Source organism: Sabethes cyaneus, chromosome 2 (genome assembly GCF_943734655.1).
Source record: "Sabethes cyaneus chromosome 2, idSabCyanKW18_F2, whole genome shotgun sequence".
Classification (NCBI taxonomy): Eukaryota; Metazoa; Arthropoda; class Insecta; order Diptera; family Culicidae; genus Sabethes; species Sabethes cyaneus.
The window spans coordinates 59705097-59731702 of record NC_071354.1 but is presented as its reverse complement, the minus strand read 5'-3'; the positions used below and the strand labels follow the sequence as shown (position 1 = coordinate 59731702).

The window sequence follows — 26606 nt, the reverse complement described above, 5'->3', positions numbered from 1 at the left end:
TTTTAATACATTTTTTAGATGAACTACCGAACATTTTCAGTTCAATTACATAATATTTATACCAGTAAAGCTTTAAAATAAAACCGAAAAGGACTAAACCAAGGGACTCCAAAAAAGAAGCCCATATGCACAACTTATGAGGAAACCAACAGTTTGGTCACATTTTGGTTACACCTAAACGATGTTAATTGAATTTGGAAAGTCAAATTTGATATAATTAAGCAAATGTGCAACTGGAATTGAAACAATAAAATGTTGTGATTATTATAGCGTAACTATCTCTTATGAATAGCTCTACCGAATTGGGCATGGTAGAAGAAACAAATCATAATCGTATTTTCGAGCTTTCGAGCAACGATTAACCCTAAATTACGTCTCGCAAGAATTGGATACAACGACATATTCAACTTCATTTCATTACAATAATGCTTTACAGCGTAATTGCTCACGATCTGTGTTTTATATAAATTATAAAGTCGCCCGTTGTGATCTGATCTTGTTACGCTATTTTTGATGAACCCTTCATACAAATATTGTTTTTGATTGCTTCTTGCAATGCTTTAATTAGAGAGCCTTAGAGAGTCGCCATCTGAAACAAATAATCTAGCAACGATGCAGCTGCGTCTGTCAGTGTTACCGCACGCACTGATTATTCTATGATCAACAGACATTTGGAATAAATAATTTTTATAAAATGTAGATATGTAATTCCTTTTCATGATAAGTTTACCACAGTTAATGGTCGTACCGTAAATAGTTATGCTGCTGCTGTCTGTTATTGCCAATTCTTTTGAGAACCAGCGATTTAAATTAAAGATTTCGAGTTTCTCGATGCTACATATAATAATAACATACTCAAGGAACCTTTCTCTGAAGCTTTTATTTGAAATAATTCATAAAAAGCTGCTAAAAATTCAGAAAAATCTGCTCAAAAAATGTTCTTGATTTGAGATGGCGTCTCTCTATCTTTAACAGGCTCTCTAGTCGTTACTCTTTTTAAGGCTCTCTAATCGGTGTTTTGACAAGTCTCCTGTTCGATTGGACTTACTTTTGACAACTGATTTGGTTCGATTGGAATTTTCGGTTTAAGATGGCGACTCTCTAAGGCTCTCTAGCTTTAATATTGCTGTATATTAACTTACACAATTTACCATTATTTTATGCTTTTTAATCAAATTTGAATATAGGTCCCACTTGCCCCGGTAAATGGGGCAAGTGGGACCTTCTCCTCCATATTCATTTCATGTAAATTGATAGGCCTTTTTCGTAATTAATCTTTCGAAGTGATACCACTGAAGAGTTTCTGTGCTGAAAGAATTTTGAAATAATCATAGGTATAGAAAACACAGTGGAATAAACCCAAACTATGCATTTTTTAGGTCCCACTTGCCCCGGTGTACCTTATAGTAAGTTTCTATCAATTAATGCTACGAAACCCATAGAGAATGTTTAATTGCATCTAACATTCAATGACAGTTTATTTTGTAAATCAACATTTTTTTAGTAATTTTGACAAGAAAATTGTTTGGTGAAGGCGAAATTGGGACATATGTAAGAAAATTTATCATTACGCTTAAAAATCACGTTGATTTACAGGAAAAAATCGTAACATTCAAAAGATAATGAAATTGTTTAGCCAATGTTGTTGTCAAATTACCGTGAAAGCACCTAATTCCGATCACCTAAGGCATGATTCATCTTTGAGTCCCTACTGAAAAATATAGCTTTGATATTTATTAACACAGTATGTGTCTTTAGCAAGTATTTTCAATTATGTTTCATGGAAAAATACTAAAATGCCTAAATTATTTACCGAAAGTTAAAAAAAATGCGTCATAGTATGATGCATCAGTGCACCTAATTCCGATCATCAATTATAAGGGGTGATTCTAATTCCGATCACAGGTGTATCTAATTCCGATCACGTCATGATGAACTGTTAAAGCAAAAAAATTTTGTCTACTCGTACCAAATGGATCTGAAATGTATTACTTTTATGTAGTTCGACGACAATCCCCCTACCAGTCATCTTCTGCTTGCGTTAATGATCATTATTATCATTAGCTTAATATTCATAAAATTTGTGTACTCAAAAGATCGACAAGCGGATTATAAAACTTTAATCTTCTTTTATCTTTGTTCAACTGTTACAATTGCAATAAAATTGGGTCACTTCGACATTTTTATAAAGCTTTGATCATAAACCGTAGTTAAAATCAAATCAGAAAGGTTGTGTTCCAGACATGACCGCGTAGTTGGCGTTGAACTACGTGAGGCTGGTTTTCGCGAAGAAACCTCGAATATTAAAGAAAACTTTTTACACCATATTGGTATATGTGTAGCGTAAAATAGCGTAAAGTGAGAAAAAAACAAACAATATAATAATAATATTATCTTGCTGTATCGTATTTATGGTAGGTGAGCTATTTTGCGATATCAAAAACGAATATTTTTACCAGTGCCAAAGCCGGAGTATTTCAGTATAGAAATTTGCCTCACGCATCCGGCTATTAACAAAGTTCTAGGAGAAAACTTAAGTCCTCAAAATAATATGTTATTGTTATATTAAAAGAACACGCATTAATAAGATAGTTCATAACTGCGCTGTCGCTGTCGCTTGTTTGCAGCGTTAGAAAAGCAAAACGTCTGAGCCTTTCAGTAGGCTTGGAGGTACGGCACTGGTTTAATAACCCGATCAAATGACTATATCAAATTTATAACAAGATGAGTTCTAGATAATAAGTATTTTATAACAAAGTCTCCCTTGCGTTTTGTTATAAACTTGGTCTCGTTAGCAGTTGCTAAAATAACTAAAATTGTAACAAAATTTGCTCAAGGCATATCACAAATATATCAAATTATGATATAATTTTATCTAGTTTATATCCATATGACTAACAAAAATCAGTATTCTATCTTGCTGTACAACCAAATTGTGACAAAGCGATTTATAAGTAACAGAACGAGATAGAATCTTGGTAGAAACATTAATAACAAAGTTTGATAGAAATATCAACTTGAGCAACAGTTCTGTAAGATTTTTGCTAGAATCATCTGATCAGGAAGCTAGACGTCACATGTTCGAATCTCGACTGAAAGAGTTAAAGGATTTGTAGCACAATTGTCCGTATTCTTACAGGCTACGAAGTCTGTTGCATAAAAACAGAAGGTCAAAATTCTAAATCGGAATGTAGCACCTAGGCTATACTGTGCTCTGTAGTAAACAAAAAACCCGCAAGTTTATTTTGCTTCTTTGTCTTGAATCAGCAGTAGCCACAAGCTTGATGCTTGTGAAGATGCAGAGGATTACCTGGTCTTTATTAGCAACAAGTATTGGGCTAACATTCCTTCCCATCCCACCAGGACCCGCATTCGGACGTGGCCGGCGTCTGTATTGATCAGCACGCAGGGACCTGATAAGGTTGCACAAAAAGGAACAGTGCGCTGTCCTAAGCATGCTTTTTCAGCCATCATTTTGTATTTTGTGCCTATGCTTATGCTTGCTTATGCTAATCAGCATCAGCCACAAGCTTGGTGTGTGTAATGGTCGTCCGTGCCTGCCATACAATTGCTGCATCGTTTATGATCAAAATCTGTTTTAAATTGGAATAGCTATTAGTGTTCAAAATCTTTCATTCTTTCGTGACGGTGGCTTAACTCCAAATTTTGGTTGACATCCTGCCGTAAGACGTAGTCCTACGTCAAAAAATTTCGATAATCCTACCATGTTATCATGTTGCAATAAATCCTAAAATCCAAATAGTAACTTCGTTAGCTTACATTTTGCCTGTTTATAACTTTGATATAGTGATCGGAATTAGAAGCAGAAAAAAAATTATGTCCATAATTCCGATCAATTACTTTAATGGAATAAATTCCGCAAATTAAGCATTTTTTTAGCCAAATTTGATATAAAACGGTTATATATGCTTGTATCTATTAGTTATCATAGAACACCGAAGAAGGTAATATGTTTTCACGCTGCTATGTTCTTAGCAAATTTGATCGTGCGCTTAGCACTTCGGCTAAGAAAATACATTTTGATGGCGTTTTTTGCTTCTGCCTGTCGAATTTAATTTATTTTGAAGTGCATGGTGCCCCAAAGGCAGTTATTTTTCAACAACTGACACATAAACACATAGCACAATAACTAAGCGTGCTCATTTACTACAGATTTTGGCTCAATTTTCTAAAAATTGACCATTTAGGTTGAGTGATCGGAATTAGGAGCTGATCGCAATTATGTGCGGTCACGGTACGTTCACAATAAACCGTCGAGAAAAGGTGCAAACAGTACGAAATGTGCAATAATTGGCAAATTACGCTAGGTGTTGGACAAAGATACGTCCAACAAATCAAGGTAAAAGCTGGGCTAGATACATATAGGGTTCAGAACTTCTCAAACCACGATGAATGACAAGAAATTGTTGCAAAAACCCGCGAACATACGTTAAAGCTGACTTCCTATAAATTCTAGGACAGGAGTTTTACATCGGATTTTGTAGATAAGCTCAAAGTGGATGATAGTTTTAACAACCCAGTGAGCTTCGCGGTATGATGCTGGTCTAAAAAGCCAGACGCCGTATGTTCAAATATCGGCGGCGCGGTGCTAGTTGAGTAATGAAGATCGTTGCTTTAGCCCGGTAATTTTCCTGTATTCTTATAACTGGCTGGTCAAAGCGGAAGGGTCAAGTTTTTACACCTATATGCGCAAGGCTTTGTCCTTGGATCGTTATCAAAAGAAGAGAATGTCAAAATTCGCATGGAAATATTTCATTTGGCAGGCTATCTGTATCTGTGGCAAGCGAAGTGAAATTTTCGTCACTTAAGGTGCCATCAATAGCCACATTCAGGTGACTGAGAGCCAGGGATGGTTCGATCACCTTGACTCAATTTTGATTCATTTGACAGTACCGTCTCAGCCGAGCCAAATATGACAATATTATGTATGGGACATTTAAAGAACTAGTTCTAATCTACAATTTTTCTGAACAAAGTTTTGCTGTATCGTTTGTAGTTACGGGTGCTACAACGCTAGTAACTCATCAGTGACTAAATGAACGTTCATTTAGTTACTAATAAGATACTAGCATTGTAGCGCCGTAACTACAAAAGATACAGCAAAACTTTATTCAGCAAAATTATAGATAATAACCTGTTCTACAAATGTCCCATACATAATTTTGTCATATTTGGCCCCGTTAAGACAGTACTGTCAAATGAATCAAAATTGAATCAAAGTGATCGAACCATCCCTGCTGAGAGCCTCCGAAAAACGTCTTTCGTCATTTTTGAAATAGTACAATGAAAAACTACTATCTTGGTCGAATTTCATTTCACTATTCTAAAAGCGTGTTGGAATGGTATGATCCCAAGTAACAATGAGAGTTTTATTGCGCTCTTATTGCGGTTTTCATGACCACTTTTGGTCATAAAAGCCATTACAAGAGAGTAATAAAACCCAAATTGTTGCTTGGGATGTTAATTTGGTGCATCGAACTGCTCTGAGCTATGTTCGATTGAAATCTATTGGGCCATCCATGATGATGCGGGAACTCAGAAAGACTAAGAAGAAAGTCAGAAAAACCGTGTTCGTGCGGTAGCTGCTATGGTTGGTTTCGATAGACTGTATCGTATGCTGCTTTGAAGTCAATAAAGAAGGGATGCGTGGGTAGGTTGTACTCTCGACATTTCTGAAGATCTGTCGGATGGTAAAAATTTCATCCGCAGTGGCGCGAGCATTCATGAAACCCATCTAATAAGTCCCTACGAAATTTTTTGCTATCGCTGACAACCGGCGTAGTAGGATCTGGGTGAGTTCCTTGCAGCATTCGAGCTGGGACAAATCACTCCTTCCATCCATTCCTAATGGTAGTTTCTCCTCTTACCAAATCTGAGAAATAACCCAGTGTAGAGCCGTTGCCAGCGTGTTTTCGGTCATTTTTATAAGGCTTTGTTGGGCTTCAGCAATTCGATTACGAACGAGAAGAGGCCCAAAATATTTTTGCAAAAATCATAAGGTAACGATATGCAGATACTGGCGTAGTTAGACAAAAACAGAAGGTGGGGCACCGACCTTTCAAAAACGTATGTCGGTTTGGAAAAATTAAGTAATCAAGTAGGATGGCCGATTTATTTTTACGCAATATTCAGAATTTCCGACTTAAAATTTAACTAGAAATTGAACTTCAAATTAAACTTTAAATTAGGCACGAAATAGGATTTGAACTGAGTATTAAATGAACTTGAAATAGGACTTAAAATTAAATTGACTTAAGAGTAAAAATTTGATAACACAAAAGTCAGAATTTTAGTTGACAGTCAACAGTTAAAATCAAAAGGATAAAAATAATTTATTCAAGTTCAAAAATCAAATATCTGAGGGGAAAAGTCTAAAGGTAAAATACAGAGGGAAAAATTTTAAAAAATTGATCGTTAAAAAACCAAAAGCCTAGATGAAAAGATAACTGACAAAAATCAAAAGGCAAAAAGCAGAATTCAAAAGCCAAAGTCAAGAGTATAAAATCAACAGTTGGAGTCGAACTTTAAAAGTTGGAAATCAAAAACTAAAAGTCAAAGGTTAAGTCAACTTTTATTCAAACATCAAAAATCAAAAGCTGAAAGTCAAAAGTCGAAGTGTAAAAATTAAAAGTAAAAAGTCAAAAATCAAAAGTTAAAAGTCAAAGCCCAAAACACAAAAGTTAAAAGTTAAAAATCAAAAACGAAAAGACAAAAATTAAAAGTTGAATGTTGCAAGTCAAGTCAAAAGGCAAAAGTCAAAAATCAATAATCAAAAACTAAAAGTCAAAAGTTAAAAGTGAAAAGCAGAAGTAATATGTCAAAAGTGGAAATTTAAAAGCCAGTAGAAAAATGTTAAGAATCCAAATTTGAAAGTCAAATGTCAAAAATAGAAAGAAAGAACTCAAAAATCAAAAGTCAAAATTTTACTCAAAAGTAAAAACTCGAAAATGAAAAATCCAAAGTCGAAGGTTAAAAATCAAAATTTGTTATTTAAAAATTAAAAAATTAACTAGAAAAATTTAAAAGTTACCACAAAATGAAAAGTCGCGTCAAATCAAAATTCTTCCCTGGTAACCAGAAGCCTTCGATACGATTTCTCACAAAATTTTGTGCAATAAGCTGGCTCAAAACTTTAATTTTTCAAACCATGCAGCTGAATTAGTACGATCGTACTTAACCGGTCGAACTCAGACAGTCTTTAATAATGGTGATTATTCTAGCTTTCTTTCCATATCATCAGGAGTACCCCAGGGTTCGATTTTGGGCCCAATTTTATTCTCTTTATACATAAACAATCTTCCTGAAGTGCTGAAATTTTGCCAAATTCATATCTTTGCGGACGACGTTCAACTGTACTTCGACTGTCTAGATAATCCTGCCACGGTTATATCCAAAAAAATCAATGAAGAGCTAGAATATATATGTGGTCCAATAGAAACAAACTAGTGTTAAATGCCATTAAAACTAATGCTTTGTTCATAAATAACAATAGCAGTTTAAAACCTACATTAGAGTTTAATGACTTGTTAATACAATTTGTTGACGCCAGTGTGAGTCTTGGCATAACCATCCAATCCAATTTTAACTTCGATAAATTTATATTTAAACAGTGTGGAAAAGTGTATTCAAGCCTTCGAACGTTGTACGTTACTACTAATTTCCTGAATACCAACACTAAACTAAGACTGTTTAAAAGTCCGATATTACATCGTTTCATTGCTTGTGATTTAAATCACCCTCCTTTGGAAGCGCAATCCCGGCTCCAAATAGCATTAAATACATGTGCACGATTTTGTACCTCGCAGCAATTTTACGAGTTCTACGCAAATTCATATTTTAAAAATAATTATCCTGTACTTACAAATACATTGAAAATATGCTTGTCAAGCAAGGAGAGCTACACTGGGGTGGCAATGACGAAAAACTGATGGGGCAAATTGCAAAATTCCAAGCGTGGGTTCGACACCCGGAAAATAGTCACACTAATAATTTTCGCATGGGACTCTAAAAAGGTGGAAACTCCGCAATACGTATTCGATTTAAATAGGCTCTCCAGAGTCTCCCACCTTCAATTCCATTTAATGAATTTGCACGTTGTTTGTTTATATTAAATCTTGCGAGAACAAAACTTCCAGACGATTAACACGAAAAATTTATTATTTCGAGAAGTTCTCGTTCTAGAAAATATGTAATTCCACGACACTTCACTTCCAGGTACGGTAGCTCTTTCTTCGTGAGAGGCATTTCGATTTGGAATTCATTACCAAATAATCTTAGGTTAGAAAATTCAAAATTAGTATTTCAAAGGAAATGTTTAGAGCAGTTTAATAGGTAATTTTATAAGTACTAATATCGAGATAGATAGCTTCAGTGATGCACTTTTCTGTGTTAACAGTTAAAGAAACAGAAGTCTCACGTTACTCATTATCTCAAGATAAATAATAATATATATAATCAATAAGCATTACCAATGCAATTTAATTTCCACTTTACAATGGTTCGGAAAACAGTAAAGATTCACTTGATTCTTATTTGTCAGTAGAATTTGGACGTAAATTGGACTTGAATCAGACATGAAATATAACTTATTACTTCACATGAAATTGAAGTTAAAGTTGCTCTGAAATGGGATTCAATATTGAACTTGAAATTTGCTTAATTAGAGCTTATTGTTTTACTTTGGTTTGATTTGCTTTGGAAATTGGACTTGAAATTTAACATGGAATCGGATGTGGTGGAGTACACCAGTTTATACAGATGTCAGTATTCCGGCCAAAACTCTAGTGCCGCAGTGGCAATTTATAACAGCGTTACTGTATCTCGATTACCATTAACCTTCTAACGGACAACATCGTAAAATCAAGCATCATGAAACACACAAAAGAAGTTCAAGTTCCGATTTTCATGCAAAAATATTTATCTGAGGAGCGCCAGGTAAGATATAATCCAATTTCCGTTTTTCGTTTTTCATATCTAACGCTTTACACAGATAATTTTCCATTCTAGATAGAGTATTAAAATTACTGACAGAAAATTAGGGCAAATCATTTTGTTCTTCTTTTTTCTTCAAAGTTAAAAAAGGGACGATAATTTTTTTTCGGAATTTTCTTGAGTTCTCGATTTTGAAAGATGATAACTTTTGTACGCATGGTCAGAATGTTGTGATCTGTGATCGTATTGTCAATTCAAAACAAATGTGGCTCTGAAGCTTCAGAAGCGAATTTCATAACCGTTTTGAAACAATGAAGCTGTGCAAAGATGGTATATTTTCCACAATTCCGTGTAGAATTCGTAAACATTTGCATTGCGGAAATTTCACAGAAAATCTGTCAAATTGTATGAAAGAACAGCCAAATTGACGATTCTGCGTCGACGTGCCAGCGTTTGCGATTAAGTGCCAGCGTTTGCGTTTTCGCAACGCATTGTCGAGTAACATAAAAACAAAATTGAATATACCTACATGCCTGCGGTTGTTTCTTAGTTGAACTAGATGAAATTTTTTCTCAAGCTTAAGTTTTTGATTTCTGCTAGAAAAAACATGTGGTTTAATGGTTTAATATGGCATAGTTAAACATAACAAATGACTACAATTTGTCGTACCATGAATTGTTCGGGAACTACTTTATAAAATTAAAAATCAAAGTACAGGATCATTAATTACATTTGTAGCTTATTTTAGTTACAGAGAAAGCAATAGTTTCTAATAAAATAAAAGAAAATTTCTCTACACAAAGTTATATAAGTAACAACAAACGTGCAACGAATCGTGAACAGAATTTAATAGTACCAACCCCAGCAAAGAAATTAATTTCATCTGACTTTTACACTCAGTATCATCTTTATGGTCCATCACTTAATAGTAGAGTGCGATTCCTATCTTCTTGATTGACCATTATGAAGTTAACCTGGAAGTCGTTCATCGTCCCGTCATTAGTGTGGCAGGCAGGCGGCTCCCTGCCCTACTGTTCGCAGCGCAGCAGCTCAGCTCACGGTTTCTTCGCCATAAAATGGGATCGTCGCAGCCTCTTCCAGGTGCAGAAATGTGCTTTGGCTGGTTGGCAGGTAGGTAGGCACAATTACAGGTGGCAGAAAGATAAAAAGTCTACTTCCTCTACCGCGTGCGAAAAGGCAGTCTCACCATTAAATAAAAGATAATTACAACATGTTTTGGGTGGCCGGATTTATGATGAGCCGAGTGGCAGAAAATATGGCATTGTATATCCGATGCACTTAGTTTGCTTATGTTGCTTGCTGAATTAAATCGTTTCGTATCCAATTACTCAATATTTTGACAAGAAACTGCTGATTTAACCAATACAAATAAAATGAGAATGTACTGCAGTTGTTGCTTATAACCTTAAGCAGATATTTTACCGTTATCATCGGTAGAAGAGCTTCTGTTAAGCATAGGTCGCTTAAGTTTTTTTTTCGGGCGGACAAAACAGGAAGCGGGTCGGCAAGTTATGAACTGTGCCAAACGACCTGGGAATTATGCTCGAAATGTCTGAAGCAACCGGCTTTCACCAATTTGCCTGACTCGAGATGTTCGGTCTGTAGCTTCTTAGTTAGTGAATAATCATATATAGTTACGCATAGTTTAGCCAATAACGACATAATCACATTCGTAGTTAAGTGAGTGCGGGTTAAGCTTCGAGCAATTTATTTGCTTGGACGGTAAAAAATGACTTGAATTAGGCGATACAGTGAATAAGAAGCTTCATAGATTGACCTGACTTATTGACATCACAGAGCACTTTAACAGCACTTTGCCATTAGCTCGTGCTAATCGGGATAAACCAGGTTAAAAACGGTATTTCGGTAAACCCTACCCTTGATACGCTTATGTGTGCTCAGTCTGTCTACTCGTTTGGAACATTGTAGCATTGTAGGACTGTTTTAACTGCATCGTTAAGCACCATAGGTGTAATTTACGTCTCATTGTTTTTTACTGTTGTGGCTACTTCTGATGATAGCCAGAGCTGCAAATATGAGAGGAATGTACTCACAGGATGAAGTGATTTTCGATGGGAGTTTATCGTTACTGGTTTAGCATGTGAAAGGAGACGCGGCAGAGGCAGAGGCAGAAACACGATGACCATTAGCATGGGTTTAGGCTTGATCGTTAACGCCAGTACAATGCCACTCGACTGTACGGCGGCGGATGGGTTTCGTACACAATAATTTGCCAGCCAGCCAGTTATAGTGGGGAAAATTAATGCTAATGAGTTGCCTGCATGATTTCGATGGAGAAAGTACGCTGCAGATGACTCTCGGGGAATAAGGGATCTTACCTCGGGAATGAGGCCCGCAGATCCGCTCTCAATTTGGTCAGCAAGTCGGTCACGGAGCCAAACTGGCGGAGCGTCATCTCGCTGTCCATCTCTGGCGGAGCCGGAATCGGTGATCTGTGGGGGAAGTTTCAATGAAATTTTCCTTTCAATTGGGAGTTTTGCTAACGGTATTACCGATATTCGGAGTTTTTGTGTGGCAACGTGTGAGACCGACTGGCGTCAATAAGTTGCTGTTGTTTGTCGCTGCTGGATTTGGGCTCCTCGCCGGGCGATGTGTCATATATGGATTTGAAGTTGCCATTGGTACCTCTGCGACCGTATTTTTTCAACGAGATCACGTAGTCCTCTGGGTTAAACACGGGAGGGCGCTGATTTTCCTGCTGTAAATGAGAAAAAAATAAAAAACGTGAGAGTTTTAATAAACGTAAATGAGATTATTTGTAGAAATAGTGATTAAAACATTGAGAAACATTTGTCTTCGCTTATAATCATATTGGTGTAAAGTCATCAATTATCATTTCTGGATTTGCTTTCGGGTTAGGGAAAATTCCAAAATGTATTAAATTTTTAATTACATTTCGGCTTATTTTTTTAATCAGCCATCATCAGATTCTTTCATTACTCGCGCCAAGTTTGATTTATAGGCATGCTAAAACCTAATAGAATTCACTCGAATACTAATACAACTTGGTGAAAAACTTATGTAACTTTTCCAACGTTTGAAAAATCATGGTCTGCGGATCAACTTTGCTGAAAACAGTAATTTTCTTTATTAGGGTAATTGATCTTGAATGGACCTATTTAGCGCTTTTTAACACCACCACTCGCACTCCTGCTCAGTTTACTCGTCATTTATAAATAATATGTGGTGATATTACTATTTGTTGGAAAGTATCACCTTTTTTTCTACATTATCAGTACTTTAAAAATGTATAATTGATGAAACTTTTATTAAATATATCGTTTTTAGCCAAAGCCTATTTTTGATCTTGAATGGACCCAACATGATCTTGAATTGGACCTATTTTTGATTTTGAAATGGACCTAAATTTGGATTGTCATAGTTTCTTCCATGTAAATGAACAAAATAATAACAAAGAACTTTTTTTTAATAGTACAACTATACTACTGCTATTTATTAATAGGACACAAGGTTGAACAGCTTTTACCTTTCTTATACTCTGTTAGAAAGGTATGAAAGTCGGTTGAAAAATTTGAAATCAGTCACAGTCGCCGAGGGTCTTGTTTTTATGTCAGCCCAACAATTGAACAATGTTTCAGTGACTTGATATGCGTTATGTATGTATCTGTGTGTGACATTTGTATATTGGAAATTTATTATTACCTGTTGTTCAGATATGGTTGAAACGATTTCTACGTCATAAAAAAATTATGTCGCCTATTAGTTTCAAAAATTTAAACCATTCATTAAAAATATGTAATATAACTTGTATTAAACGTAGTTTATTAAGTACAGTGGGGTTCGAGTTTTTATTTAGTGACTACATATTTCGAAAGGTCAGACTTTTACTGACGTAGGACTACGTCTTACTGCAAAGTATCTAAAGGTTTGCGAAAGCCCCTATCGAACATTTTGAATATAAAACCGTTGCAATCGTGAAAAATTCGTTAATTAGTGGTAATTATTCAATTTTTGACACATTTATATGCAATTTTTTCAGTTAAAAAATGGTCTAGATTTTGCCACGGTTTCGATTTTGGCAACATAGGCGACACGCATTTGTTGTCAAATTCGAAATCATACTGTAAATGGTGCTTGAAAAAATTAGACTTGGTAATTCTACTAGGTTTAAACGTAAGGTTAGATACAAGGTTTTAATTTTAAATGATAGTCGATGAAGAACTGTACCAGATATAAAATAGGTGAACCTTCCTATTTTCTATCTGGTACAGTTGAATATTTTAGATCTCAGGGTCACTCAATTTCGGTGGACAAGGAGGTATTAATTTTGTCAAAAGTCAGAGGGGAGAGGTGCTTAAAGAAAACTTTACATCCCCAAGAAAAAAATCAGAGGGGTTGTGTATAAGATGCGACCGCGGATGACGTAGTACAACGTTAGTCGAGTTGCATGATTTTGAATATTTTACTAAACTGATTTTTAATCGATCTGTCAATCGATCAAAAGGTGATGTGAAGTCAACCTGCTTACTTATCGGCGGAATATAAGGTCTTTGCCAAATATTTTTTAAGTTTTTGTCACCCCCCCCTTTGGAAATTGGCTTGAAAAATCGGGGGGCTAAAAAAAATTTGTAGGCTATGAGTATAAAATCAATTGTCAGTATGCTCTACAGCCTGAAAAACTCGAAAAATGAGTGTACTTAACACTTCTAGCACGAAACAGAAATGGAAATTCGAATTCGTAGTTTCCGAAAATCGTCCAAAAAAATTCTCTCGTTTTTGTCTTCTTTTCGTACCTTTTTGCATGGAAAATAATAACGTATATATTAAAAGCAAGAACAGATTTGGCCCTTGCCCCTACGGCTCCTTGAAGATAGTCGTTCAAAAAAATCATGAATTGCGGTACCATGGATTGGCGCTGGGGGCTTATCCGAATTGAAAAATTCCAAAACGACATGAAAGAACATTTAATTATCTCGTGTTTGATCCATCCTTTTTTAGAATCCGAACAAATAACAAAATGGCGACAATTAATACATAAAAGTATGGCTTTTAAGCGAAAAAATTGACTTTAAGCATTTCTAAAAAATACAAAAATTACAATATCAAGAAAAGGATGGGTCAAACACTAGATAATTTTGTTGGCTTTCAAACAAAAAAAGAATCATAAGAATTGCTTGAGCCGTTCTTGAGATATTTATGGTACCGACTTTCAAAATCTGGTTTCGAGAAAAACGACGTTGAAGTTTTTACTCGTTGTTTAATCGCTCCAGACATGCGTGGTACAAATAGCTGTAACTTTGTCAATATTTGGAATTCATGCAAACGACTTCAAACACATATGGTCAAAATGTTAATCTTTCGAAATAATCAATCAAAAAATATAGGTTTTAAAAAATTGAAAAGGTACTATGCCCCCTTAACAGAAGGCAGTTAGTATCCCTCTTATCTTTTGATCCATATTATCTTTTAATCAATGATGGTTAAAATTTTTGTACAATACCGATTTTGTACAAATTAAGTTTATATTATTTTAGGCATAACATGACATATGTTAGCTAACTAATTAGGAAGACTTTTTAGTTTCAAAACTAGAGGCTACAATATACAAACACTATGAAGCAACTACGAAAAAGGATGAGTGATAGTTAGTTTTATCAATATAATTAAGTTTTTATTTAGGCTATAAATCAAGCCTACTTTCAATATCCCGTGCTTATAGATTAATTATAAACGGAGATACTATAGTGACAACAAGCAGTTTTATGGAATATACAACGGCGTGTTCGTTGGTGGTAGGCAATGATAGCTACCGGCAGTGATGTCTCGGAGCGCAAAACTAGGTCCATTCTAAAATCAATACTAGGTCCATTCAAGATCAAAAAAGGGGGTTAACATTTTTCAAGAATTTGAAGATTTTACTGGTTTTACTGAACTTTTAAATACCTAAATTGAAATTACACATATTTTAGCATGATTTTAAGAGTATTGTTTTATTTCAAACCAGAAGGGTTCCGGGTAGTAACAGTTTGAAAATACTCTATGGTGACTGCCAAAACGCTGAAAAACAGCTACTTTTAAATACGCGGCAATAAAGTAGTTTTGGCTATAATTTTAATTTAATTTTAGTATATTTACGTTCAGAAATGATTAAAGATAAACATAAAAGCTAAATACAGTACAAAGACTTGATAATTATATCCTAAAATTCTTATTTAAAAATAGGTCCATTCAAGATCAGAATTCGACTAGGTCCATTTCAAAATCATTTACCCTACTGTAATCCCAAGATATACTGAAATAAAGTTAACGGTCCACAGGTGTTGTACAAAATACAACAGCGCGAGTAACGAAGGGTTAATAGCGTAACAATCTTCAATATACAGGGTGAGTAGCAATAACTGTCATTAAAGAAAATGGTCACCAAAATAAGAAGCTAAATTTCAATAGAGTAAGGAGGGGTAAAAGTGCGATGCGGGTAAAAGTGCGATTCAATGATTTATCGGTGCAGATTCCGAGTAAATTGACTACATTGGCATGGATAGGTGACTAGTTTGACAGCTTGAATCTAACCTAAACTTTGGTTGCTTATGAAGCCTAGTTGCTGAGTTATGTGCAAATGTTATTTTAGAGCGGTTTTGATGTAATTTTTCGTTATACGGCAAATACGATATCAACAGGAGGATATTACTTGTTGAAAATTTGAGGCTGCGTTTGACATCACTCACATATCTGTTTTGAAAATACGATGAAAAGAATTTACAAAATATATTTCACTTTTCCATAATTTAATCAACCCCCTTTAAGCGCCTAGCGGGGTAAAAGTGCGATTTATGGACGAGGCAAAAATATATAGCTAATTATATACAGCTTTAGGCACCATATTACAGATACTAGAAATCGAAGATCTGCAGAAAATTGTGTGCTCTACAGATGTTGGCCGAAGGAAAACAATGATTTCCGCTGATGAAACAAAAAACAAACTTTTGGAAAAGTTTCGATCTAACGGAGGCTGCAATACACCAGCGCAAAATAGGAAAGGTGCAAATTGAGAATATTCCTTACCGAAACATAACGTAGATTGAAGATAATATGGTTTTGTTAGCTACTGTTGTGCTTATTTCATGGATTCGAGGTTCGCACTTTTGCCCCGCTAGTGGGGTTAAAGTGCGAATCGGAACGTGATCAGAAGAAAGAAGAATTTATAGAAATATATTATGTTGTTGTTCTTCTTTATATCTCACGAATATTGATGACAATTTCTAACATCGCACTTATGCTCCGCCCTACTCTATTGCGTGTATTTCGTGTAAAGTATATTCATAACATTTGTCTTAAATTAGTCCAATTCAAATATTTATTCCTTTGCATTAATTATCAGTCGGAAAAGTTGTTGAAAAGCGTTACAGCTGGCATGCACGATATCCTGAGGCATTTCATCCCAAATTTCCTCCAACTTTCTGGTGCCGAATTATAATTTGGCCTATTATGTTTCGGCCATTCGTAGGTAATCCCTTTTAACCCTGTAATCTCGGCGGCGTCTCTGCAGGTAATCTATCGCAAAGGAGGGATGGTTTGGAAAATCCGCGGTGGAAAGGCCGAGTTTCTCCAGACCAGAGCGGTTGCACTATCGACAAACTGGGAACGGGTTTTGTAGTGTTGGGCAGAATGCAGGCTCGCGTGATGGATTGGGAGGCGATCAACGAGAGAATGTGTCTATTGAGGATAAAAGCCCGTTTCTTCAATTACAGCATTATCAACGTGCACTACGGATTTCCGGATAAACTAATGCGATTGGTCAAGGCGACGAGTAATGTGTGTTGTTCGAGTATCAGGGGCAGTCTCGGGTTCCTTTGTATCTCGAAGAAGGTTACGGCAAGGTGATGGGCTTTCATGTTTGCTGTTCAACATCGTTTTGGAGGGTGTGATAAGAAGAGCGGGGATAGACACGAGTGGCACGATATTCACGAAGTCCGTTTCTTGGTTTCGCTGACGACATTGACATCATCACACGTACCTTTGAGAGGATGGCGGAAACGTACATCGGACTGAAAGCTGAAGCCAAACGGATTGGACTTGTCATTAATGTATCGAAAACAAAATACATGAAAGGAAGAGGTTCTAGAGAAGTGAATGCTGACCTCCCTCGCCGGATTCATTTAGACGGTGATGAAATCGATGTGGTAGAAGAGTTCGTGTATCTGGGGTCACTGATTAACGCAAACAGCGACACCAGCAGAGAAATACAAAGACGCATTATGGCAGGAAATCGTGCCTACTTTGGACTCCGTAGGTCGCCGCGATCGAACAACATTCGCCATCGCACGAAGTCAAAAATCTACAAGACGCTGATTAGACCGGTAGTCCTTTACGGCCATGAGACATGGACTATGCTCGTGGAGGACCAACGCGCCCTTAGTGTTTTCGAACGGAAGGTGTTGCGCACCATCTACGGCGGAGTGCAGATGGAAGACGGAACGTGGAGGAGGCGAACGAACCATGAATTGCATCATCTGCTTAGGGAACCACCCATCGCTCACACCGCAAAAATCGGTTGCTTGCGATGGGCTCGGCACATCGTGAGAAAGTCGGACGACAGCCCGGTTAAAAAAGTTCTCAAAAATGATCCGACTGAAACGAGAGGGCGGGGCGCGCAGCATCGATCAAGTGGAAGGCGACCTGCGGACCCTACGTAGACTACGTGGCTGGCGAATTGCGGCCATGGACCGAGTGGAATGGAGACGACTTCTTCATACAGCAGAGGAAACTACGGCCTGGAGCTGATTAAAGTAAGTAAGTAAGCAACGTGCACTTGCCACACGAAGGTAGACCCGACGATGACAAGGAAGTGTTCTACGTGACGCTGGAGACAACGTACGATAGCTGCTCGTTACGGGACATCAAAATTGTGATTGGGATATGAACGCCCAGGTCGGTAGAGAAGAAATGAATAGACTGGTGATAGGACCCCATAGCCTGTAAACCGACACGAACGATAACGGCCAACGATGTATAAACTTCGCAGCTTCCTAAGGCCCGGTGGTCCGAAGCACCCCAGCAAACATTTTGGTCTGTATACCTTAATTCTAAATTAGATAAACGTCAGCATATAAGGTCTATCAAATCATATATCATGCGCAGAAACGGCATATACATGCAAAAGTGGAGGCGATATACATGATTTAGTTCTTCAGAATAATTGAAATGCCGACAAAACAAAACAGTTTATACGACTGAGCCGATTGACTGGATTGCATTTCGACACAGTTACGATAATATTTCTACTCTACCCTTCGCCTTTCCCCATGTGTTAAATGGCAAGTGTCAAAAATTGCATACAGAGCAGGCTATTTATAGCCAAATATTCGCCCTGAAAGTTAATGAGACAAAAAAGTAAAAGCTTTGCTGAAAGCTTTTTTTCATAAGCTTCCAGATATTACCGACCTGTCACAATATTTAACTTTTTTGTCTATATCATTTAAAACAAAGCTGTACTCACCTGGTTTAGAACCAAGAATCACCCGTACCGCAGTATTTGTTCATTACCTTTAAGCTACTGGTACATCAGTACCTCAATGATATTTTTGCACATCTTAAACCGAAGTCATCGTACATGTAAGTAATGAGATCTTATCTGATGCATTGAACGTGTAAGTATGGATTTGATTTATTCTCATCCAACATACGAGTTTGTGTCAATTGTGACTGAATTACAGTGTCGTAAATAAGTTTGCATTTGATCGTTTATTTTAATGGTAATGCTGACTTCATGGGATGATATGCAGTACCTTTGTTAGAATTCCGTGGTACAGATTGTTTTAAATATACATTAGAATACGTTATATGCATATTCATATTTGATTACATGGAGATAATATTATTAAAGCTCAAGTACAAAAATGTTGTCTGTTATTTCAGAAGCTCTTAAAAAGAAATTAAAAGTTATTTAAAATAGAATGCTATACATTTAGATGCTATAGGACAGCTCAAAATTGCTTACAACAATAAGCATCAAACATTATTTTTTACTGTACCAGTTAAATGCTGAATGTCTTTTTCCAATTCCACTTAACATTTGCATTTCTTCTGAAAAGCCATAAGATGCACTGATATTAAGGCATTTAGATTAGCGGAATGGATCATAATCTAGACTTGCCCAGTTCTGAGAAAGACTCTCCTTGGTAAATTTTAAGATTTCCGTTCGTTCACTTACCTATCAGAGAAATATCTAAAAAATTATGAGTTTCTATTTTTAACATTTTTAATTTTTAAAACGTTACGTTACGTGGTTTTAATACGCCAAAAAAACAATCAAACTCCTCAAAGAGTGATTTTTCAAAAAGATCTTTTATTGTCTTGTCAGTATGTCTTAATCATTATATGCTTGCTGCTTAATATTTAGGCGGGCTTAATTGAATTATTAACATTTTTAAAATAGTTAAAAAGATAATTTTAAAAGTTTTTCAAACCAGATAATGGTTTTTAGAATATTCCGCCACAATAAAAATAAGTTCAATTTTAACAAAAGAAATAAATAGATTTTTAAATTTAAAATAAAGCAAAGAAACCGTTAATTTTTTTGGTTGACAAATCTGAATTAAGAACGTATCCTTGAAATCTCTCTATTTTGTTGTTTTTGTTGTAAAGAAATGACAACAGATTTGAACGTGTTTTGATGCAAATCATATTTTAACGCACTTAGAATCTCATGATTATCACTGCTTGTATATAAATCCAAAACGATGTCATATAAGACATTTTGCAAAACATAATCCGATGAAAACTGTAATTAAATACGATTACATCTTCATGATAGCCATTGTTGGTAACTAAATCTAAGAAATCGTCCTATGCGATATTCTCTTAGCATAACCCGACTATCTTTCGACCTATTTACGATTTTTACTATTAATTCGTATATCAATCATCGTGTGCATCACATACGATGAAATTTACACAATGTGCTTACAACATGTGTACATTTATACGAGTCCGATGTGATATCCATTTATATAAGATTAAATCTCGACATGAATATACGATATCTGGTTTGCTGGGACATTATTCCACGAAGTCGCCTGGAGATCACCTAACTAACGTGCAATGAATCACATATACCGGAAGCGTCAAAACCGTTCTCCTAGGCTGAACATCAGGCAGCTAGAAAACCCGCAAAATGCCGAGAACTACGTAGGATGGAACACTGCCTTCTTCCAAGGAGTTAGATGCTTCAAACTTTGAAGACGGGTGGGGTAGAATACGCTCGGCCATCATAGAGGCCGCTACCGTGGTACTAGGTGAAGAGCCCCTGAATATACAAAATAATTGGTTTGAGGGGGATTGCGAACAAGCGATGGAGAGAAAAACATTGCTTGAAAAAACTATCTGAGCATTGCCACTAGGAAGAATACCGACGATCAAGAAACCAGTTGACCACGATCCTAAGGAGTAAAATGCGCCAAAAGGAGGACAGAGATCGTGAAGAATTAGTTACAGAATCGTGAAGAACAGTTATTCCGAGCTAATCCCAAGTAACAATGCTGGTTTTATTACGTACTTATGACGGTTCTGGTGACCAAAATGGGTCATAAAAACCGCAATAAGAGCGCAATAAAACTCATATTTTACTTGGGAATGACACGCGCAAGCTTTACGAGAAGGACAGCCAAACTCGTAAGGGTTATATACCGGAACCTGACCAAGCTTTGAAAAGATGGCCGAGAAATGCCGGCAACGGCTCTACTCTGGATTATTTTTAAAATATGGAAGAAGGATAAGCTACCGGAGGAATTGATAGAAGGAGTGGTTTGTCCTATTTACAACTATTCGAGTGCTGCCACTATCGCGGCATACAAGGTACTCTCCCAGATCTTGTTACGCTGGCTGTCACCGATACCACAAGGTTCCATGTGGGTTCGCGTCACTACGGACTAAATTTTTTACTATCCGACAGATCTTGCAGAAATGTCGGGAGTACAACGTACCCACGCATCTCATCTTTATTGATTTCAAAGCAGCATACGATACAGTCGATCGAGACCAGCTATGGTAGATAATGCACAAACACGGTTTTTTGAATAAACTGACGCAACTTATCCGAGCTACATTAGATCGAGTGATGTGTTTCGTGCGCATCTCGGGGGCACTCTTGAGACCCTACGAAACGCTGCGAGGGTTGAGACAAGGTTATGGCTTATTCGACATGCTGTTCAACATCGCTCTTGAGAGAGTAATCCGACGAGTGGACGTCGGAACAATTTTCACTAAGGATAGCCAACTCCTTGGTTTTGAAGACTTTGATATCATAGCCAGGAATTTTGCAATGGCGAAGGCAATCTTCGCTAGACTGTAAGCCGAGTCCAGGAGGATTGCGCTAAAAGTAAACGCGTTGAAGACCAAATACATGAAAGGGAAAAGCACAAAAGAAACAAACGCGCGCCTCCTACGGACGATAACCAATGACGGCGACAAACTAGAAGTGGTTGATAAGTTAGTATAGGGTAGAGGATCCATATTTCGCCAGGTGCCATATTTGGCCAGTTGATGAATCCAAATCCTTTTTGCATATTTTTGGTAGACTTAAAAGAAATTATTTGACGAATTGGTAAAATTGATGCTCTCAATTTTACCAATTCGTCAAATAATTTCTTTTAAGTCTACCAAAAATATGCAAAAAGGCTTTGGATTCATCAACTGGCGAAATATGGATCCTCTACCCTATTTGGGATCGCTGGTGACCGCGGACAACAACACTAGTAAGCAGATCCAGTGGCGCATTTAAGCGGGAAATCGGGTCTAGTTTGCCCTTCGCAAAGCGCTACAATCAAGAAGCCGCCGTATGAAGCGGACAATATACAAAACCCTTATTAGACCGGTTATTTACGCACTTGAAACGTTGGGGGCCATCCATATAGCACGTGGACAGTTTAGAGGGGGGTGGGGGTATGGAAATGTCCACGCTTGTCCACGGAAGGGGGGAGAGGGTATCGTAAATGTCCACGTGGACAAGTTTTTTTTTCATACCAAAAACAGAAATGTTGAATTAATTATACATAACCATTGATCAGTGATTGTTTTTAGGCTCATATAAAGTTTTATCTTCTGATGAGGCATATGTTGACGTAAACACATGAACCGAGCATTACGGAAGGATTCGTCTTCAGAAGATTTTACGAACCGCGTCGTATCGGTCGTAAAGGTCCTGTGTTGTGTTGAAGTAGACGGAAAAGCTGAGGTGCTCTAGTTAGACAGGGATACTCTTGACGGAGAAGAATCATCAAGCACGGTACTAAAGTACCGTGAACCGCTAATATGACGCACACGCTAAAAGTTGGTAACTCGGTCCTAATAACGACTGAGTTTGTTTTGTTTCGAGCATCGATCCGCTATGCTGCCCGTTCTCCCGATACTCGACGCTCGACAGTGTCTGAGTCGAGTCGAGTTGCACGACATGACTTACAAAATAGAGCCCATATTCATTCGATTTACTGTCCTTGTAACGCTGATGTCTTTTGAGTAGATGTCGTTTTTTGTGTTAATTTACTAGCATGAGAATATTGCAAACTGGGCCCCTATTCTCAAAGGCCCGGTGGGCCCTTTGGTTCCCTGTCCGCCCCTGGATAAAATTGCATTTTAAGAAGTTAAATATTATGTACTACAACAACAACTCATACCAAAACTTGTTTCTAGAATAAAAACGCTGTAAATTGTCGTTCGACAATATTACTCATACACCATACCTTGATATTGGAGTTCCAACCTAACGTCATCTCGTTCACATCCGGTGGTCCTATCTGGTTCCCCGTTGGGGGATTTTTCCCGGTACTGGGTGCCATCTGGTAGGAGCAGTACGAAATGTCACTGGAAGTAAAAGAAATGAAAATATCGATTAGTCAATTACCTTGGTCATTGCAGTAGATGCGAAATATTTTGAAAAGCACATGCAGAATATAATATATTAAATCAATCCTACGAAGCATTCCAAATTAACTAGATGAGTTTTATTTCTGTTTTCTAAGAAAAATAATGCCTTTGCTTAGACATTCAAACACACGCTTCTCTTGATGTCGGCATCATTGCAAACGATTGATAATGATCTGCGCCGGTGTACGTAAAAAGAAAGCGACACGATTTGTTGCACAAACGTTCCGTTGAGAGTATACAGGGTGCCCCAGGAAGTAAAGCGCAATTTTTGCAATTACAGCCGATCGTGATGAACCGGATTTGAAATTAACCTTCGGTTGGGTACATAATGGGAACATAACCTCATCGTTCAGCAATCAAATTCGATTTTTCGCGAAATATTTCCCGATCAATTCGCTGCAATTGAAAGCGAAATTAATTCTAATTGAAGGAAGACAAAATCAGCAAACAGTAAAGAAAACCAGGGCAACTTATTTATGCTGGCTTTGTTTGTTTTACTCATAACGAAGAGGTGATTACCTCAACTCAACTCGTATCTTTTAGCTTCGTAACCTGCAACATATCGGTGCATGCAACAAATTGTTCGAATTCCATTGATACTGCGGCTGCTGGTCTCATTAAGTTCGATATGGCTCCAGCGAAGTTTCAATGTTTCTTGGCACCACAGTTGCATAAAAACCACAATAAAATAGTTTCTTCGGTGGTTAGAAACCGTTGCATGATATGGCGATAGTTGTCTGGGGTGGCATTTCAGAAAAATAGATTGCAGTTATGGAGTGTCAAGTGGATGCCACAACCGCACTCTAAATCGATCGCGTGCTAATTTTCTATGCTCTGATTATGTCATTTCATACTAATCAACCGCAACAGCAAGAATCGACAGGTAAACAATTGAGCTGGTAAAGCTGGCCATAAAATTTCCAATATTCCATCTTATATCGATAGTAATTTTCCCTAGCAACAACCACTGATTTGTGCAGTGATGTGTTGTGTGTAAAAGAAAAGTGAAACTAGAAAATAACGGTAAACAGAACAATGCATGAATAAAAACTAAGCGGGAAAATCATAACCAGTAACATGCCTCCGAGCTCTAAGCTATTCAGCGCATAGACCGATAGCATTTATTAACAAGCCATATCCGTTGTTATCTGAGGCAGGAAACAGTTCAACAAAGAAGCGTGGAGCAGTTATGGAACAAAAAAAAAAGATGCCGAAGGTTGCGCTTAGGTTATGATGTGATGAACACAACTTGTGATAATGTGCACTGTTTAATGTCCAGGGCATTTGTACTGTGCCTTGGTAGTAAAAGAAAAAGTTCAATTTAATGTTAAAAGAAAACTATTTACCGGTATTATGCGATCGGAAAATAAGCTCAATAAGCTTATTTTGGTCCGTAAAGTACTGTAATGAAGGGTCGAGTACTTTATTAGCTCGACCAAAGGGCTATAAATGCGGTTCGATTGGTTCACTGCCAAGGATAGGAAAATGCTGTGATTGCTTGATTTAAATGGGTACCTACAATCCGGGTGGATCTATCACTTTCATGATTGAGTTGCTTTCCAATTCCAACTATTAACATTAATTTTTAATTTAATTTATTATTGTCATATAGCGTAAGGTAAGGCTTTTTAAATTGCTATACCCGATGTTCCTAAGCCAACCTCGTTTCAGTTTTCAACTACAAATATATATCTCACATCTACTCTTTACTACAAATATTGGTTCCAATAGTCTAGTTACCCCTCTTGAAAAATTATATGGTTCCCCACGCTTTGAAATTAATTTCAAATTGAACTTAACATAGAGCTTGCTAAGCCCAGTGCAAAAAGCTACAAAAACTTATCGTTTATCACTCAAACGTATGTTTTTTTACCGGGGTATAACTGGGGGAAAACAAAAACAAACGTGTAAAATCAATGTAAAATCTAACAACAGTAACAACAAATCGCGCATCGATGTGCGCGTACGATAAACGTCAGCAAGCTCAATTGGGATTGAAATTGGACGTATATTGGAGTTAAATTGGACTAAATATTAGACTTGCAATAACATTTGAAATTAGACGTGAAATTGGAATTTAAAACGTACTTTAAACTAGAGTTAAAAACTGACTTAAAACTAAAATTGCAATTAAATTACACTTCAAAATAAGCAAATATTCTTATCGGACATGCAACTGAACTAGGTATTGTCCATTAATTTTGATTTGAACTAAGACTAATTTTAACATGAAATTTTACTTCAAACCGCCCACGAAATTAGACTCGAAGTTTTACTTGAAATTGAGATTGACATTTTCCGTCTTATTATTCGTTTTACCTCTTTGCTGTTCAGCTTTTTCTTTTTTCCTGTTCCGTTTTTTCCCTTCTTATTCTCTCTTTGTTTTCTTTCCATTTTTTGATTATTGCTCTCACTTTCCATCCCATTTTCTTTTTTTCTCTCGGTTTATTTATTTCTGTTCCATGTTTTCTATTTCATTACGCCGTTTTCCTTCGTTTTTTGTTCCATTTTTTCTTATTTTCAGTCCAGTTTTTCATCATGATTTACCCTCGTTATTTGCTATTTTCTTTCGCGCTTCCTCTTGTCCTTTTTTTCGTTTTCAGCTTTCGTATTTTTCTAACACTTTTTACACTTTTTTCCTTCTTGCTTTTAGTCTTCGTCTGTGCCGTTTACCTCTTTTTGATGGCCCGTTTTTTGTCATTTATTCTGCTTTTGGTTCCCTTTTTCCCTCTCCTTTCCGGTTTTCTTTTTTTTTTATCTCTCATTTTTCGTCTTTTTTTATTCCATTTTACCTTTTGCTTAATCAGTTTTTTTCTGATTTTCTTTCTTTTCTGTATCGTTTGCTCGTTTTTTGTTCCATATTCCTCCCTCTATGTCCCGTTTGACCTCTTTTTACCTTAGTTCTCGTTTTCTCCATTGGTTTTATCATTTCTCTTGCTTTCGTTATTTTCTTTTCCCTTTTGGTTTCTTTTGTTTTCTGTTATGTACTCCCTTCTTGTCTCGCTTTTTCTTTATCTGTCCGCTGTTTCCACTTTCTCTGTTCCTTTTCTCGTTTTATTCCCGTTTGCTGCTTTCCTGAATTTACTGTCTCCTTTTTTCATCTGTCTTTTTCCGTCTTCGTATTCAGGCTCATTTCTACACTTTTCTACACTACACTTGTAGCTGTCTCGTTTTTGTCATTTTCTGTCCTTTTTTGACTTTATACTTTTTTTCGGTCCCGGTTTTCATCTTGTTTCGATCCCATTTTCGTTCGCTCGTCTTTTTATTTCGTTCGTCTTCCTCCCATTATATCCTGCTTTCCTCCTTTTATGTCACGTTCTGTTTTTCTTTTCCGTTTTATATTGCAAATTTCCCACTCTTTCGAACGCGATGAATTATAACCGTCGCGGACGAAATCGTCGGACGAAATTGACTCTATTTTGGAAGGTTTTTGCATGAAAAATAATAACGTATAGATGAAAAGCAAGACTAGATTCACGATTAAACTTCAATTCCCAAAAACCTTATTTTTTTTTGCGTGATTAAAAAAATCTCTTGCCCAGCATCCGAAGGACAAAAACTTGAAAAAATATTTGTAATGGCCTAAACACAGACTAACAGACGTAACACTTCCAACAAATTTTCTAACAAAGCATCGTTTCAATGACACCCCTAAAACTTGGAAAAACACTAGCATCACCTGGTGCAGTCTTCGCATTACGCAGAGCAGCTCGCTATAAATTTAGCAATGC

The 26606-nt window shown here is 36.7% G+C and overlaps 1 protein-coding gene across 2 annotated transcripts in view; it reads right to left on the bottom strand.

The window, feature by feature from the left end:
* Positions 1 to 26606, bottom strand: part of LOC128734475 (uncharacterized) — a 184871-nt gene that overhangs the window by 5640 nt on the left and 152625 nt on the right. For both annotated transcript variants that reach the window (XM_053828693.1, XM_053828694.1), the window contains 3 exons: positions 22692 to 22812; positions 11487 to 11692; positions 11313 to 11426 (listed from right to left, as the gene is read on the bottom strand). In XM_053828693.1, coding sequence (XP_053684668.1) covers positions 11313 to 11426; positions 11487 to 11692; positions 22692 to 22812 — 441 coding nt within the window. The remainder of the gene's footprint in view (positions 1 to 11312; positions 11427 to 11486; positions 11693 to 22691; positions 22813 to 26606) is intronic.